This window comes from Phyllobates terribilis, unplaced genomic scaffold, assembly GCF_046119375.1.
Source record: "Phyllobates terribilis strain yellow unplaced genomic scaffold, ASM4611937v1 Scaffold_10__3_contigs__length_209671492, whole genome shotgun sequence".
NCBI lineage: Eukaryota > Metazoa > Chordata > Amphibia > Anura > Dendrobatidae > Phyllobates > Phyllobates terribilis.
This window is the reverse complement of record NW_027362770.1, coordinates 52,392,945-52,409,968: the sequence shown is the minus strand read 5'-3', so window position 1 is coordinate 52,409,968 and position 17,024 is coordinate 52,392,945. Positions and strand designations below refer to the sequence as shown.

The 17,024-nt window shown below is 43.1% G+C and overlaps 1 protein-coding gene across 1 annotated transcript in view; it reads left to right on the top strand.

Moving 5' to 3' along the window:
- The window catches only part of ETF1 (eukaryotic translation termination factor 1), a 62,621-nt gene that overhangs the window by 19,540 nt on the left and 26,057 nt on the right, over positions 1-17,024 (top strand). Inside the window, exons 4-5 of the mRNA XM_073649557.1 lie at positions 5,114-5,253; positions 16,062-16,200. Coding sequence (XP_073505658.1) covers positions 5,114-5,253; positions 16,062-16,200 — 279 coding nt within the window. The remainder of the gene's footprint in view (positions 1-5,113; positions 5,254-16,061; positions 16,201-17,024) is intronic.

Sequence of the window (17,024 nt, the reverse complement as noted above, 5' to 3'; positions counted from 1 at the left end):
GCCCCTTAGCTCAGGGTCCATAAAATTACTTACCCTAAAAACGATACTTCTTGTGGCCTTAACATCAGCACGGGGGGTTAGTGAGTTACAGGCTTTATCTGCAGATCCATCTTTTACCTTAGGTAGGAAAGCCGGGTCTGGTATCAAAACTACCCGATCGTCTAGAACTAAGATCGTATCTACTGTAAGTTTCATATGTCTCAGGAGATAGCCCTACCATCCTTCTGTCCTGAACCAAAAAATAGCAAGGAGGAAAGATTTGATTCCTTGGATGTCAGGAGATGCCTTATACATTATTTAACATCCACAAGCTCATGGAGGAAGGATAGGGCTATTTTTGTCTCCTTTCAGGGCTCCCGAAAGGGATCAAAGGTCTCAAAATGCACTCTATCAAGGTGCATCCGAGAAGCCATCACGATGACCTATACGGGATCAGGCAGAGATCCTCCTCTACAAGGGCCATGGCTGCTTCCTGGGCAGAAAGAGCGGACGTTCCCATTGAGCAAATATGTAAGGCGGCCACATGGTCATCTCAGTCCACATTCTATAATCACTATAGGCTTGACCGTTCTGCCTCTGATCTCACATTTGGGAGAAGGGTTCTGCAAGCTGTTGTCCCTCCCTTACACACCTAGTTCTCTGTAATTCTCTCGTTGTGCCGTCATGAGTGACAGAAAAGCGCGTATATTACTTACCGGTAACTTGTTTTTTCGGAAACCATGACTGCACCTTTACATTCCCTCCCTATCACTGTGGTGTTCTCCTTCCGGTTGGTGGGTGTTGAGTATTCACGTGGGTGAAATTTGTTTATGGTTAATAAAATTATGTGCTCTAACCGGAGAGTCCTCTCATGCATCCACTGCGGCGCAGAGAGGCGCCGCCCTTTTTATCTTGAAGGTTTCCTGTCCTTGAAGGGCGGGTCCCCTCTCTCGTTGTGCCGTTATGGGTTCCGAAAAACACACTACTGGTAAGTAATATACGTGTTTTTTTTTTTTCTTTACTTTTGAAAAAATCCCAACCCCAACACAGCCCTAATCCTAATGCAACCCTAAACCTAGAATTTATTGTTTTACGCCGTTCCTCATGCGGTATAAGTGATTAGACGACTTTATTCTTCGGGTCGGTGTGATTACAGCGATACCAGATTTATAGTGGGTTTTTATGATTGACAGCTGTCACACACTAAAAGACGCTTTTTTTTTTTGCAAAGACTAGTTTTTGCATTGCCATATTTTGAGAGCTATAATTTTTCCTATTTTCGGCCGACAGTCATGTGACTGCTTGTGTTTTGCGGGACGAGTTGACGTTTTTATTGGTGCCATTTTCAGGCGCGTGACATTTCTTGATCGCTTTCTATTTTGATTTTTCGGAGGCAAAATAAACAAAAACCAACAATTCAGGAATAGTTTTTTGGGGTTGTTTTTTATGCCGTTCCGCGTGTTGTAAAATTGATAAGGCAGCATTATTGTTTGTTTACAGTGGTACCACATTTATATCTTTTTTTCTTTTTTTTTTTTTTTTTTGTGTGTGTGTGTGTTTTGGAGCTTTTACACAATAAAAACTATTTTATAGAAAACATTTCTTTAACATTGCTTTGTTCTGAGAGCTAGAACGTTTTTATTTTTTGGCTGATGGAGGAATGGCGGCTTGTGTTTTTGCGGGACAAGATGACGTTTTCAGCGGTACCATTTTCATTTACATTCGTCTTTTTGATTGCGTTTTATTCCATGTTTTGTTTAGCGGTATGATAAAGCATTGTTTTTTGCTTTGTTTTTCATTTTATATTTTTTACAGTTTTCACAAAAGGGATTAACTAGTGGGACAGTTTTAGAGGTCGGGACATTCCGGATGCGGCAATACCAAATATGTGTACTTTTATTGGTATGTTTTTTTTTTTTTGTTTTTTTTTTATCCAGAATAATATTTATTCATGGGTACAATATATTTTTATTTTTTGGGACTTTCACTTTTTGCGGCTGATCGCCTGTATAGCACATGAATGCGGCTGCACCCCTGTGCTATACAGCCTGTCAGCGCTGCACAGGCAGAAGATACTTTGATCGCGCACTGCGCATGATCAAAGTAACTTCCTGCTGTCTGGTGACCCGGATGTCGTCATGATGACATCCGGGTCACCATGACAACCACGGGACCCGGCCACAGACAGCGCGGGACGCCGGTGAGGAGGAAAGTAACTGTTCTTACCTCCTCTGGTAACTGGAATGCTGCGATTGACTTTGATCGCAGCATTTCGGGGGTTAATGTGTGGGGAGCGGTGCAGGACCGCTCCTAGCACATAGCACCGGGTGTCAGCTGTGACAATCAGCTGACACCTGGCAGCGATTCCACCCGCACAGCCTGTGTGCGGGCGGAATCGCCGATGCGTACTAATAAGTATCTGGTCCATCAGGCCCAGGGCGCAGATACTTATTAGTATGTATTATGTCAGAAAGGGGTTAAAGGGTTGTCCAGTACTATTGATAATGCCTCAATGTATTTTTATGGTGAAAATAAGTGTCTTTGTAATTACCTTGGTTTGCAGTTACTGCTTATGAGCGGCGCTATCACTGGCCGCTCACAGGCATCACGTGACCCCCGGCTGCTGCCGGCTCTGACATCCGCTGATGTCACATCATGTTCCGGCTGCAGCCGGGGGTGACTCACTTCTGCATTCCACTGTGGATGCTGGGCTGTGGGTAGGGTTACCCGCGCGTCACACCCAGCAACAACCGCGCGATCTTTCTCCTCACTCATCGGGAAAGCGTGTGGTGGATGCTGGGTGTGACGCGCGGGGTAACCATGCCCACAACCCATCAGCCATCGCGGGGACCGCGTCACTGATGTCACGTCAAGTGAGGCGTGACATCAGTGAGGGTCACATGATGCCAGGGAGCGGCCAGCGATAGCGCCGCTCACAGGCAGAAACAGCATCGCAAGGTATTTACAAAAGACACTTCTTTTCACCATAAAAATACATTGGGGCATTATCAATAGTACTGGACAAACCCTTTAAATACTCCTTCCCACCTGCTTGCTTTCAGTCTCTCCACCCCATCCTCTTCTTTGACATCTCTGGCTCCATATAGTGAATAGAATCAGGTGGGAAGGTGTGTTTAAATGATTGACTGCGCCATGATGCACCGAGCACCTGTACTTGGTTTGAACAATCATTGTGTCCTGACAGTCCTTTAACTATTTAGATGTCACGATCAATATCGCACTCCAGTTCCCATCTGCCCGTTGCGTTCAAGGGCACTGATGACTTTTGGGGTAGATATGATGTTTTGATCTCGTTGCATTTTATTGCAGTGTTGCAGCAACCAAAAAAAAAAGGTAATTCTGGCTTTTCAGTTCCTTTTCTCATTACGCAGTTTACCGATTGGGTTAATTTATTTATTTCGATAAACATTACGAACAAATTGATAACAAATATGTGTTTTTATTTTTTTCATATTTGTAATGGGGCAAAAAATGTGTGATTTTAAACTTTTTGTGTTTTTTTTTTTTTTTTTTTATTTTATTTGATAGTACCCTTAGGGGACCCTTTAAAGCTGCTATCGTCTAATGGCTTGTACTATACGTAGCAATGCATTGCTAACATCACAATCTCCTATGAATGCCAGCTACAGGATGGCTTCCATAGGAGGATTGTAATAACAGGCACGGGGGTCTTCAATAGACCCCCGGTTGTCATGCCAGCCCATCTGTGGTACCCCCTGCTGGCTCATTTTTAAATTCCACTGTCAGAGATTGACAGCGGGAATTAAAAAGTCAACAGACACGGGTGGAGCTCTGTCATATGTCTGTAAGGGGTTACAGTTGTTTCACTACAATGAGGTTATCAACATATCTTGAATGGGTCATCAGTATCAGATTGGTGGGGATCCATCACCTGACACTCCCACCGATCACCTGTGGGTGCAGTCGAATGTGGACGGTATGCAGAGCGGAACTCCGCTCCTGTCACACTGGTTAATGGCCCCCTGCTCACTCCAATAGGGGTGAGGATATGCCATCATTAGCATTGTAATGGGAAAACTCCTTCTCAATAATGGGCTAAATCAATCATTCTAGAAAAGATTGTGTGAAGGTTTCCTCAGCACCTGATGTGCCTTCTTGACATTCAGTGTGTTGGTCATTGTTACAGCAAGGATGGCTGTTCATGATGCAATATGGTTACTGTCTCCAGCTTAAGTGTGGATATAGCCCAAGACTCTGGCACAGGCAGACATTCACATCTAAATGACAATGGTTGGAAAGACTAAGGTAAAAAGTTACCCAAGACCCCAGTAGGTCATGCATTGTAAGCTGTGGCCCTGCTCCATCAAAGCCATTTCACCAGGATTCAGGGATTAAATTGTTTTCAAAACTTTTTTTCACACCAGGTTTGTTTGGGTGTGCCAAATGGGCAGCAGGGGAGTGCCAGCACGACTGATTCATGACGAGTGTGGCGTTCCCTACGCCAGAAATCTTACTCCAGTCACCTCTTCATGAATCGGGAGCGTCTGACTCCGCTAAAGAAAATGGGGAAAAATGTATGAAACCAAATGACTTTCTCAGAGTAGATCATCTTGAGTAGTCTGAGCCATTGCTAGTTATATGACTGCAGTGCAGCATGGAGAAGTGTCTATTTCTACGCTGGGAACTCATTATGGGCCCACTTGAATTTATATTCCCTGATTCTAGCTACTTTCCATGCAGTGGTTGTCCTGCAGTTGAAAACCACAGCAGCCCTGAGCTTCTGTGCAACATCCTTGACCATGACGTGATCGTTGTGTGAGGAACAGTGAAGATAAGCAGCTGCTGTTTTCAACTGCAATATGGCTTATGCTTTTTTTCGCTGCCATAGGGCTCATGCAGATGTCCGTGCATTACTGTCCGACCACAGACTTTCCATGGGTCTCCTGACCTAAGTGTGATGGCCTCCTAGAATTATATGAAGCTGTCACTCTCAGGTCAGGAGACCTGCGGATGCACAGACGTCTTCATGAACCCTTAGGTGTATTTCAGCCAAAATGACCAGTTATTAAACACCGGAAAACAATCTAATGACTTCTGTTGTTTCTGGTTCGGCTATACCAGAATTCCTCTCTGATCTCTGCTTTTCTTTCAGTACCACCGAATGGCTTAGTTGTTTACTGCGGAACAATTGTAACAGAAGAAGGAAAGGAGAAGAAAGTGAACATCGACTTTGAACCCTTCAAACCAATCAACACATCCTTGTATTTATGTGACAACAAGTTCCACACAGAGGTATGGCATCCTGCCTTCTGTCTCCCATTGTAATGGCGCTCCCTTGTGGCTGGACCCAGATGAGTACTGACTTGGTAGTACTGTAAAGTAGTCTTAGGTCATAACTTGTGTTTGGGAGTATGAGAAGGTCTCTTGATCTAAGACAGGATGAAGTGAGCGAGCGCCTTCAGTGTTAACAATAGAGCCACACCTAGAGTCACATACTGAAAGATGAGCCATGTGGCTCCAAAAGTACCCCCTCCTGTGCTCCCTTTGTTAGGTTCACATGTATAAAGCTCATCTGCCCTGTACTTTCCCCAAACAAGACCCCTTTTTGTAAATTACACCCCTAGAAGAAAAAGGCATTCAGGGTTTTATTAACCCTTCAGGTGCTTCACAACAATTAACGCACAGTAAAGTGAAAAATATGAAACGCTTGGACACTGCCATCGGGTTAAGCACACTGGAGCTCAGAAAGGAGGTGGGCATTTAGATTTGGGAGTGCATATTTTGTTGCCTTTTTTTTTTTTTTTTCTGTCACGTCACTTTTTCATGTCCCTTATGCTACCAGTAACATGGAAACCTACTTTATTTTTAACAGATGGGCCTCAGTAGGAGCTTGTTTTTTGTCGGTTGAGTTGAAGATTTTTTTTTTTTTTTTTTTTTTTAGTACCATTTTGGAGTGCGTTACTTTTTGGATCACTTTTAAGTCTCGGCTCACATTTATCCTGCGCTCTACGCTGAGCACTTACACCGGGGTTTCCATTTAAATCTCTGAAATACGTGAGTCAAATGATAGCCTTGACGGTTCCATTCACAGATTCAGGCAGAGTTACTCTGACTCACCGGTGTCCGTCTTTTATGAGATGGACAAAACTTTTAGTCTTCCATGCTTTTGCGCATGTCTAAGTAGACACACACTGTGAGATCACAGGCCAGATGGAGGTCAGAGTGACTCCATCTGCCTCATTATAGGGAATCTTCCATCGAGGGTTTGTTTAAATCCTGTTGTTCGGATATCTAGCCAGAAGACCATCTCACTGGAGCTGAAATATCACATGGGTGAATAAAAGTTAATTTCACTGTTTGTGCTGCCTCACTTTCCATATTTTATTAGCCAGAAAACCCAATGTAAATGCTAAGTGTAGAGCACAGGATAAATGGGAACGGCGTCTTGTGATCTTTGAAAGGCAGAAGAAACAAATCCACAGCAATTCAAGAATTATGTGGGTATTATAATTTTTTTTTTTTTTTAATTGCCTACAACTTGTTTACTTTTTTTTTTTTTTGTTGGGATGATGGAAAAAAAACATACAGGTTCACTGTATTTGACGCGCCCCCTCGGCCGTGTGTGTGTGTTGGGATACCCGGCACCGGATCTGTTGTGGATGCTGGGGGTTGTAGTCTCCGTGGCGGCGACGCGGTCCTTGCCCAGGGCGGTCAAACCAGTGGCTGTCTATTTATGTGGTTTTTATGAAATTAAATGCCCGACTACGCCACCCGTGGATTGCGGTCAGAGTGAGAGGGCAGACCGCTGAGGCTGGTGTTGTGGGTGCAGCAGAGGATAGTATAACTCCCCACGAGAGGAGTATAGCCTCAGGGCAGCAAGTGTGGATGTTGGGGGTGATGGCGCACGGGAGCAGCAGTAACGACAGAGTCCTGTAATGCAGTCCAGGGTATTTACTCACAGTTCTTTATCCACGTTACTACAGCTGGTGATAACGTCCCACGTCGCACTGTGTTCACCAGGTGAGGGGCTCGGCCTACTCCCAGATAACTTTGGAGTGTTTCACAGGATCCCCTTTGTGTGTCCTTTCTCTGGCCTGTCATACCCCGCCAGTGACCTCGCTTCTGTCCGGCTGCCTCGGGCCTTCTCTGGTAAATCTTGGCGCCACTTTCCCTGACCCTATGTGGTGCCTTCCTAGCGGGTGTAGCGAGGGGCTGCGCCACATAAAATGTCACAGCCTCCGGTTTCTAGCTGAGGGTAGTTCCCCGCCTCCACTAGTTTCGGGGACCGGTCTCCACCTTCGGCCTGACCCCCCTACGCAGGTAGATTCGGGCGTGCGGTGGCGACTCGCCGGTCCTCACCCCTGGGGTCTCTTCGTTCCTTGTTCCTGGAGCCTCCTCTTCCTTCCTTCTTCCTCCAGGCTCCGGCCGCTCTCTGTCTCCTCTTCTCTCTCTGACTGAACTGAACTAAACACTGTCTCTAAGATGGCTCCCACCTTTTATACCTCCCTCTAAGTGCACCCAGGAACTGCCCTCTCCCTCCTATGCACTACAGGGTTCCCCCTTCCTCGGTGTTCCCTCCCCTCACTCCAGCCAGGGACAGGGACTGTCGTGCTCTACTTGGAGCATATCGGTCGCCCTGCCCCCCTGAAATGTGGTGTAATGCATGCAGGTGTCAGGGTCCTGATCCACACTCCATCCTTACCTGAGTGAGATATCGCACATCTGGTTGAGATGCAATACCTCTGTAGCGACCGAACCCTCGGGGCGCTACATATTGGTTAAATAGTGTGACTGTTTAATAGCGCAGGTCATTCTGGACATGGCAATAGTATGTATACTTTTTTTTTTTCCTTTTTTTTTAATTTTTTTAAACATGTTTTTAATAGCAAAATATTTTTGTGAGATTATAAAATATATTATATATTTATTTTTTCTTCTTTTATGTACTGTAGTGCATTGGACATGTTAGTCTTCCACTGGAAGGCCTGTTAGATCCTGCTTATGGCAGGAACAGCAGATGTCTGTACCTGACAATTCCAGAAGTCATTGCTTGACCAGGTTGCGGGAGTGCTAATAGAGCTAACAAGGGAGCCATCCCAAAATGTGTTATGTAACTCAAAAGCTAAAAACCAAGCCCCCGTACGGTCCAACGACGGAAAAATAAATTTATGGACCACAGAAAATGGCAACAAAAGCTTTTTTTTTCACTTTCTTAAAAGTTTTGCACATTCTTTTAGAGCATATAGAGAGGAATCACCAGTATGTTGAAGAAGCACTCCTCGCATCAAAGTTTCTATCCCCCTAATATATTGCAGTCACCATATTATATAGCACTGTGCACTTACAATTGCTTATTTTGCCTTTCTACCCAGCTAATTCTTCTTTTCCCTGCTCTATGTAGAAACAGAAGGTCTCTCTTTGCCCTGCATGACTCATTCCCCCGTGCAAATCCTGACCCAGCTGTTCTGCACCCACCGCCATTGACTTTTGCCGTGACTTTTGAGTCATACAGGGAAAATTGACCTCCTGTTTCTACACAGAGCTTAGAAGGATTCAGCCAGTCCATTTTAATCACATGATATCTTAACTTGGTAGAAAGGCAAAATGAGCAATTGTAAGCAAACAGTGCTGTATAATGTGATGATTGCAATATATTAAGAGGATAAAAATGTTGATTTTAGTGCTAACCAAAGTAAGTGTAAGGCCTATTTAATTCCAGAGACAAGAGGAGACAGGCGTACAGAAGATCAGTTGTGCTTCCTAAATTTAAACCATGTAAATCTTTATTATGTAATAAATATAAAACCCTAGTCAAGAAAAATAAAAATATTTAAAAGGCTCTAATGCAATGTGGTCATATTTCCTAGTCCAAAGACTAGTACTGGGGTACAGCTCGTATGACCTGCATGACATCTAATATAACCATGTGACTATGAGGGATATCTGAAATTGTAATAGACCCTTCTCCTGAAGTGATGTCAGACAGTATTCAATAATGGCGAGAGGTGCGATGCTCATGTAGATATAAAGAATAGAAAAGAGGTCAGCAGTGCTGGATGCATATTGATAGACCATGCTACCAAAAAATAGTCGCAATTACGCAAATGTAGCTAGATAACGTTATAAGGATGATAAAGTAACTGGGCCCATTTTTAAGTAGCACGATCTAGATTATGCCATCACTATGCATCCAGCATATGTGCACATTGGGAGAAGTTGTCCACTTCTTGGACAACTCCTTGTCATCCCCCTAGCTTGGCTCCGATAAAATAATAAAGCCTATACTCTCCTCCTGTGCTGGCGCCATTCCGCCAGTGTCGCACTCGGTCTCCCGTGCGGTTATTGTGACGCCAGCGCCCAATCATCACTGTCCCTGCCTCCTGTTGAATTAAGCATGAAGAGGAAGTCTGAGATCAGCTGATCCCGGACCTGCTCTTCATGTTCAATTTGTCCGAAGGCGGGGACAGTAACGTGTTACACCAGGAGCACCGGGACCGCAAGTGCTGACACCACGGAAACGGCGCCAGCATGGGAGGTGAGTATAGGCTTTATTATTTTATCAGGGCAAAACATTTTGATGAAGAAGGGGTTGTCAAAGTAGTGGACAAACCCTTTAATCATCTATTTAGAACTGTTCAGCTTATAAGGCACTAGCCCTTACCCCAGAGGAGGCCACATCCTGTGGCGATACGCATGGTGCTCTCATTGCTGTATGATTCTTTTCCAATTTACCCAGGTGACTCTGGACATGGCTCTTTATTGCACAGTGTTGCTACTGAACTTTATTTTATGTTTTTAATACTGCATTTGTTTTTAATAATAATAATATTTGTATTTTTATTGCACCATCATATTCCTCAGAGCTTTACAATTCAGACCTTTGTTATATATTATCTGTACATGTGCATTGCACCACTCTCCATTACTGAAAAAAAAACAACTTTATGGGAAGTGTCTCTACATAGCCATTTCAGATTTCCCATATATTTACATGGCTCTTGGTTATCAGGCTGGTCATATGGTCTGTATCCTTGTGCCAGTTATCTAGGAAGTACAGCTTGTCTTTTGTACTTTATCTTTGAGTCATGTTACCAGATTATTTTTCCGCACACTGAATGTCCTAAAAACAGAACCCATAAAGCAATGTCAACATTTTTTGTATAATATTGCATAGTAAAATCAAAGGAGTCGTTCAAAACTTCAACTCGTCCCTGAGAAAACAAGGCTTTAAAATGACTGTGCTAATGGTAAAATAATATATTTCTGCTGTTTGAAGAAGTAAAATATGAAAAATTGTTCAGTTTTTATGCAGGTTGACCACCCAGTTACATGTCCTTTTCATGTGGATTTACTGCCAGGCTGTGTGCCCAATATGCATTTTTTAAGCGTTTCCGCAGTGACAATTCCGCCGCAGAAACGCTTAAAAAACGCTTGGTAGAAGGTCTGCCATGTTCCCCAATGATAATCCGCATGTGCTGTGCACGTGCTGCAGAACTTTCTGCTGTGGATTATCATTGAGGAAAAATCCGCAGCACTACCAATTATTTTGCGGAATCGCGGCGATTTGGCCACCATAGACTTGCAATGAATCGCTTAATATCCACATGACTAAATGTGCACATGCGGATATTAAGCGATTCAATGTGCGGATGGTACCCGGGTCTGGAGAAGGGGAGACTCTCATCTAGACCCGGGTACCATAGTACCTGTAAAAAAAAAAAAAAAAAAAAAAAGTTTAAAATAAAACCTTATGCTCACCTTCTGATGGCCCTCGGTCTCCTTAGCAATGCATACTGGCTCCCTGGCAGCTCGCGATTGTCTGAAAGGACCTTCCATGATGTCATTTTGTCATGTGACAAGTCACGCGACCGCTGACGTCGGCGGTCGCGTGTCCTGTTACATGACTAAATGACGTCATGGAAGGTCCTTTTACACCACCGCAAGACACCGGGAAGACCGGAAAAGGAGGTCGGGGGCCATCGGAAGGCGAGTATGTTTTTTTTTTTTTTTTTGTTATTATTATTACTACTAACTTGGTTACACTATATAAAATCCATGCCGGTTGCATGGATTTATATAGTGTGACCAAGTTGTCAAGCACTTTCCAAGTGATGCTAAAATCACTTGGAAAGCGCTTGACAACCCGCATGCGAAATCACATGTGCAAAACGCGTGACAAACGCTTGTCCCTGGCTGAAAAAAACGCCTGTAAAATCCGCATGCATTTTTTTCTGCCAGGGAGATGCAGAAACGCTCAGGATAAATCCGGAGCATTTCTGCATCGTGGGCACATAGCCCCATAGATAAATCTCTTGCTTTCCCAATTCCTTCTGTAATATGAGCTGCCCTTATGGTGACATGATCTCTGGCGGACATTCTCCTAGCTTCCTCTGGTGTCACCTCCCGGAGAAGTATCAGGCTCTGGACACTGGGTGCGGCTTGCCATGTGGCTGGTTGTGGCTCTTTTCACCAAAGCTCTCACTGCAGATCCTTTGTACCTGTATTTACACAGCAATGTGTTAATATGCAGACATCCTGCCCTATATCCTGTGTAATGTATGCAGCAGTGTCCTAAACAGCATTTTATGCTGATGTTGTGTGGGAAGCTGGGGGAGGAGTGGGAAGAGGTTTGGGCTGAGTTACAATGGATGTGCTCGCTGCTGGCTTGCAGCCCAGCTCAAGTGATGATGGGAAATGTAGTTAGAAGGGAGCAGAGGATTGAGGCGGAAGTGATGGCTTGGATAGCAGAGCTGGTTCCAGGGGTCAGGAAATTAAGCAGAAAGGCGTAAAACATGAAAATGGCAGTAAAGGCTTATCCCTATACATTTATGGCAAAACAGTAACTGCTTTTGGGTACACTTCATTTAACCTCTTAAAGAGGTTATCCACTACCCTAACGGTGTACAGGTAGCTCACATCTGTGTTTGTATGTTTGTTTATGCACCAGTAACGCTCCCAACATGTTTAATATATGGTGGGCTGGTTTATAAGAGTAAAATATATATATTTTTGTGTCTCCCCAGTATCCAAGGTTTATTACCTTGGGATTCATTTAAATCTTACTCCTGAGCAGAAAGATTCTAATAGTTGCTGAGGTCCCCCACGCTACCGATCGATGTGGGAGCAGGACCTATTATAGGTGTTCTGTGCTCCAGCCAAAGTACAGTGTGCACAGAGGAAGCCAACAACTGGGATTCAGAGGAATCTCGCCAAAAAGATTAAAAAGGATGACACGGGATATTTTAATTACGCCTTTTTAGTTCAACTTATTGTAAGGTTTAAGGTAGTATTAAGTAGTTTTTAACAAAAGGCTTTCTTTTTTTTTTTTTTTTTTTTTATATACCGTCTGATATATTTAATACCCACCCCAATCTTATTTCCAAATTTTAACCCCTTTACAACCTAAGGTGGTTTGCACGTTAATGACCGGGCCAATTTTTACAATTCTGACCACTGTCACTTTATGAGGTAATTACTCTGGAACGCTTCAACGGATCCCCCTGATTCTGAGAATGTTTTTTCGTGACGTATTGTACTTCATGATTGTGGTAAAATTTCTTCCATATGACTTACGTTTATTTATGAAAAAAACGGAAATTTGGCGAAAATTTTGAAAATTTTGCAATTTTCAAAATTTGAATTTTTTATGCCCTTAAATCAGAGAGATGTGTCACACAAAAGAGTTAATAAATAACATTTCCCACATGTCTACTTTACATCAGTACAATTTTGGAACCAACATTTTTTTTTGTTAGGGAGCTATAAGGGTTAAAAGTTGACCAGCGATTTTTCATTGTTCCAACAAAATTTACAAAACCATTTTTTTAGGGACCACATCACATTTGATGTCACTTTGAGAGGTCTTTATGACAGAAAATACCCAAAAGTGACACCGTTCTAAAAACTGCACTCCTCAAGGTGCTCAAAACCACATTCAAGAACTTTATTAACCCTTCAGGTGCTTCACAGGAATTTTTGGAATGTGGAATGAAAAAAATGAACATTTTAACTTTTTTCACAAAAATGTTACTTTAGACCCAATATTTTTTATTTTCGCAGGGGTAACAGGAAAAAATGGACCCCAAAATTTGTTGTGCAATTTCCCCTGGGCACGCAGATACCCCATATGTGAGGAAAAAACACTGTTTGGGCGCACGGCAGGGCTCTGAAGGGAAGGAGTGACATTTGACTTTTTGATTGTAAAATTTGCTTGCATAATTAGCAGATGCCATGTTGCGTTTGGAGAGCCCCTGATGTGCCTAAACAGTGGAAACCCCCCACAAGTGACCCCCTTTTGGAAACTAGACCCCCCAAGGCACCTATCTAGACGCATAGTGAGCACTTGGAACCCTCAGGTGATTCACAAATTGATTCGTAAAAATGAAAAAGTGGAAAAAAAAATACTTTTTCATTTTTACGAATCAATTTGTGAAGCACCTAGGGGTTCCAAGTTCTCACTATGCATCTAGATAGGTGCCTTGGGGGGTCTAGTTTCCAAAATGGGGTCAATTGTGGGGGAGCTCCACTGTTTAGGCACATTAGGGGCTCTCCAAACGCAGCATGGTGTCCGCTAACAATTTGAGCCGATTTTCCATTCAATTTATAAGCGGACACCATGTCGCGTTTGGAGAGCCCCTAATGTGCCTAAACAGTGGAGCTCCCCCACAAGTGACCCCATTTTGGAAACTATACCCCTCAAGGATTTTATTAAGGGGTATAGCGAACATTTTGAACCCAGAGGTACGACACAGAATTTGATAACATTAGGTCATCATATTGAATAAGTTGTCATTACTCTTGAGCGCAAGTGCTCTCTACTTGAGTTTGCATCGGGTACTCAGGTATGCACCATGTATCACGGGTGCTCAAGTGAAATGCTCGAGTCCCCGCCCGCATGTTTCACGGTTATTAGACACCCCCAAAAAAACATGCGGGGATCGCTCGTGCATGGCAGGCAATCCCCGCAAGGTTTTTTTGGCCGCGAAGCATATGGGGCGGAGACTCGAGCACCCGCGATACTCAGTGCATACCCGAGCACCCGATGCAAACTCAAGTAGCGAGCTCTTGCGCTCAACACTAGTCGCCATATCGTCGTCATTTTTTTTTTTTTTTACATTGGAAAAAAAAAGCAACCCTAACATTAGCACAACCCCAGCCCTAGCGTTTATTTTTTACGCCGTTCCTCATGCGGTATAAGTGATGAGATTACTTTATTCTTCGGGTCGGTGCAATTACAGCGATACCAGAATCATATCGGGTTTTTATGATTGACAGCTGTCACACACTAAAAGACACATATTTTGTAAAATCTAGTTTTTGCATCGCCATATTTTGCCCGACAGAGTCATGTGACGGCTTGTTTTTTGCGGGATGAGTTGATGTTTTATTGGTGCCATTTTCAGGCACGTGACATTTTTTGATCGCTTTCTATTCCTATTTTTGGGAGGAAGAATAAACAAAAACCAACAATTCAGGAATTGTGTTTTTACATTTTTTTATTCTGTTCCGCGTGTGGTAAAATTGATAAGGTAGCTTTATTTTTCAGGTCAGTACGATTACAGCGGTACCACATTTATATAGTTTTTCTATGTTTTGGCGCTTTTACATAGTAAAAGCTATTTTATAGAAAAAAAATTTTTTTGCATCGCTTTATTCTGAGAGCTATAACTTTTTTATTTTTTGGCTGATGGAGCTGTATGTCGGCTTGTTTTTTGCGGGATGAGATGGCGTTTTCAGCGGTAACATTTTTATTTATATTAGTCTTTTTGATCGCGTGTTATTCCATTTTTTGTTTGGCGGTATGATGATAAAGCATTGTTTTTTTGCTTTGTTTTTTTTTATTTTTTTTTACCGTGTTCACTGAAGGGGTTAACTAGGAGAAGAGTTTTCTAGGTCAGGTCGTTACAGACGCGGCGATACCAAATATGTGTACTTTTATTGTTTGTTTTTTTTCATAATATTTATTGATGGGTACGTTATATTTTTATTTTTAGTGGATTATTTTTTTTTTTTTTTTTTTCGCTTTCAGGCAGTTTTTTTACTTTTTTACTTTGTCCCACTATGGGACTTTCACTTTTTTTATTCTGATCGCCTGCATGGCACAGGAATGCAGCACCATCCCTATGCCATGCAGACTGTCAGCGCTGGACAGGGAGAAGATTGTTTGGAGATGCACTGCGCATGTCCAAACAATCTTCCTGCTGTCTGGTGACCCGGATGTTGCCATGACGACATCGGGTCGTCATGGCAACACCAGGGTAGCCGCGGCAGACATCGCTGGAAGCCGGAAGAGGAGGTGAGTATCGGCGATCACCTCCCCTTGCCTCCGCAATGCTGCGATCGATTTCGATCGCAGCATTGCGGGGGTTAATGTGCTGGGAGTGGTGCAGGACCACTCCCTGCAAGCCCAGGGCACAAACGCGTATTAGTACGTCATGGGCTTTAAAGGGGTTAAAGTAGCAATGCCAAGTTTTTTTTTGTTTTTTCTTCCCTGATCATAATCTGCACTTCTCTTTAATATATAGTGTACTTAGTTCCCATTGTTCAGTCTCCTGTTTTCTTCTCTTCAGACCCCATCTTACATTTCAGATCTCTCTGCTTCTTTCTCCTCTATGCTCTATCAATCACCTAATGCTTTCACATCAGATGAGCCCGTACGATGTCTGCTGTGGTAACCGTGTGATTGTGCTCTCCTCTAATGAGCTTGTAGATGGTCAGTATACAGTCCGGAGACTGACCTGTGCCACCAGCTGTACAGTGCTCATCAGCCGTGATATTTAGTTCAACCTGCAGACATTTTTGTTGTCTGAGCTGGTGACCCTCTTGAGAGAACATGAAGCTATGTAATTCCCTGCAGGTCACCATGTGATCACAAGACCTTACTAAGTACAAGTATACCATGAACTTTGTATAAAATAGAGCAACGATTTAAGTTAACACTAGCTGAGCGGCATCTCTAAGGCCACTAGATGCAGATATAAAAGAAAGTTTAAATGTACATTTAGCCATGCATTACTTATTATCTGAAATTCACTACAGAAGACTCTGTACCTCCACTTCTTTGAGAAGGACGTCATGTTTTGGACATGTTGTGTTTTCAGGCACTTACAGCTCTCCTTTCTGATGACAGCAAGTTTGGATTCATAGTAATAGATGGAAGCGGAGCTCTTTTTGGAACTCTGCAAGGCAATACAAGAGAAGTGCTGCACAAATTCACTGTGGATCTTCCAAAGAAGCATGGTGAGACTCATTGACCTGTCAGATCTGAACACAGGGGGTGTGGAAGTCAATTACCTGAGGAATTTTCACTTTCTAAACTATTAATGGTACAAATCTTCAGTCTAAAGTGTCCATTTACACTGCACGACTTGCTGACCAACAGGATGCATAATGATCGGCAAACGGTTAATTGCCTTTCCATACAGTCACACGGCATCTCAGATGCAAACAGAATAATCAGTAATAGATCGTTCATTGCACATAGGCTGCCATTATTCTCGGCAGCGTAGTTTTCTGTGAACGGGACCTACACTGCCGAGAAAAATGATCTTTTGTGCTAACCAAAAAATAATTTTGAACAGATCTTTAATAGGATCTAATAGAAGTATATTTCATTTTAGACACCCCGTATAAATTGATCATTTTACCTAACGAATAAGGGTTTAGCTTGTTCGTTGGGTGGTCATCGACCTGTTTAAACTGTATTGTTATGGTTAAATGTTGAGCTTTCCAAGGAATGACTGTTCACGATTATCTTGCAGTGTAAAAGGACAATAAAATGGTTCTCCAACAATCTAATAGTGGCTATTGTCATGTAATTCGTATGGTAGCCCATCCTAGTCACTTAACAGGATGAGCTGAAGTCTGAAGAAAAACCCTCCTGAGACCTGTGTCTCAGTGACAGAGCTATCGCCAGTACACATACCGGTGAGCTGCCAGAGAAGGGCTGTGACAGAAGAAGATACAAATCTTTGCTGATTGACATGCACGGACAACTGAGGCTGGAGGAAGATTTCCTTTGTGCTCAGTCAGCTGAGAAGATTTATTTCTTCTGATATGTCAGT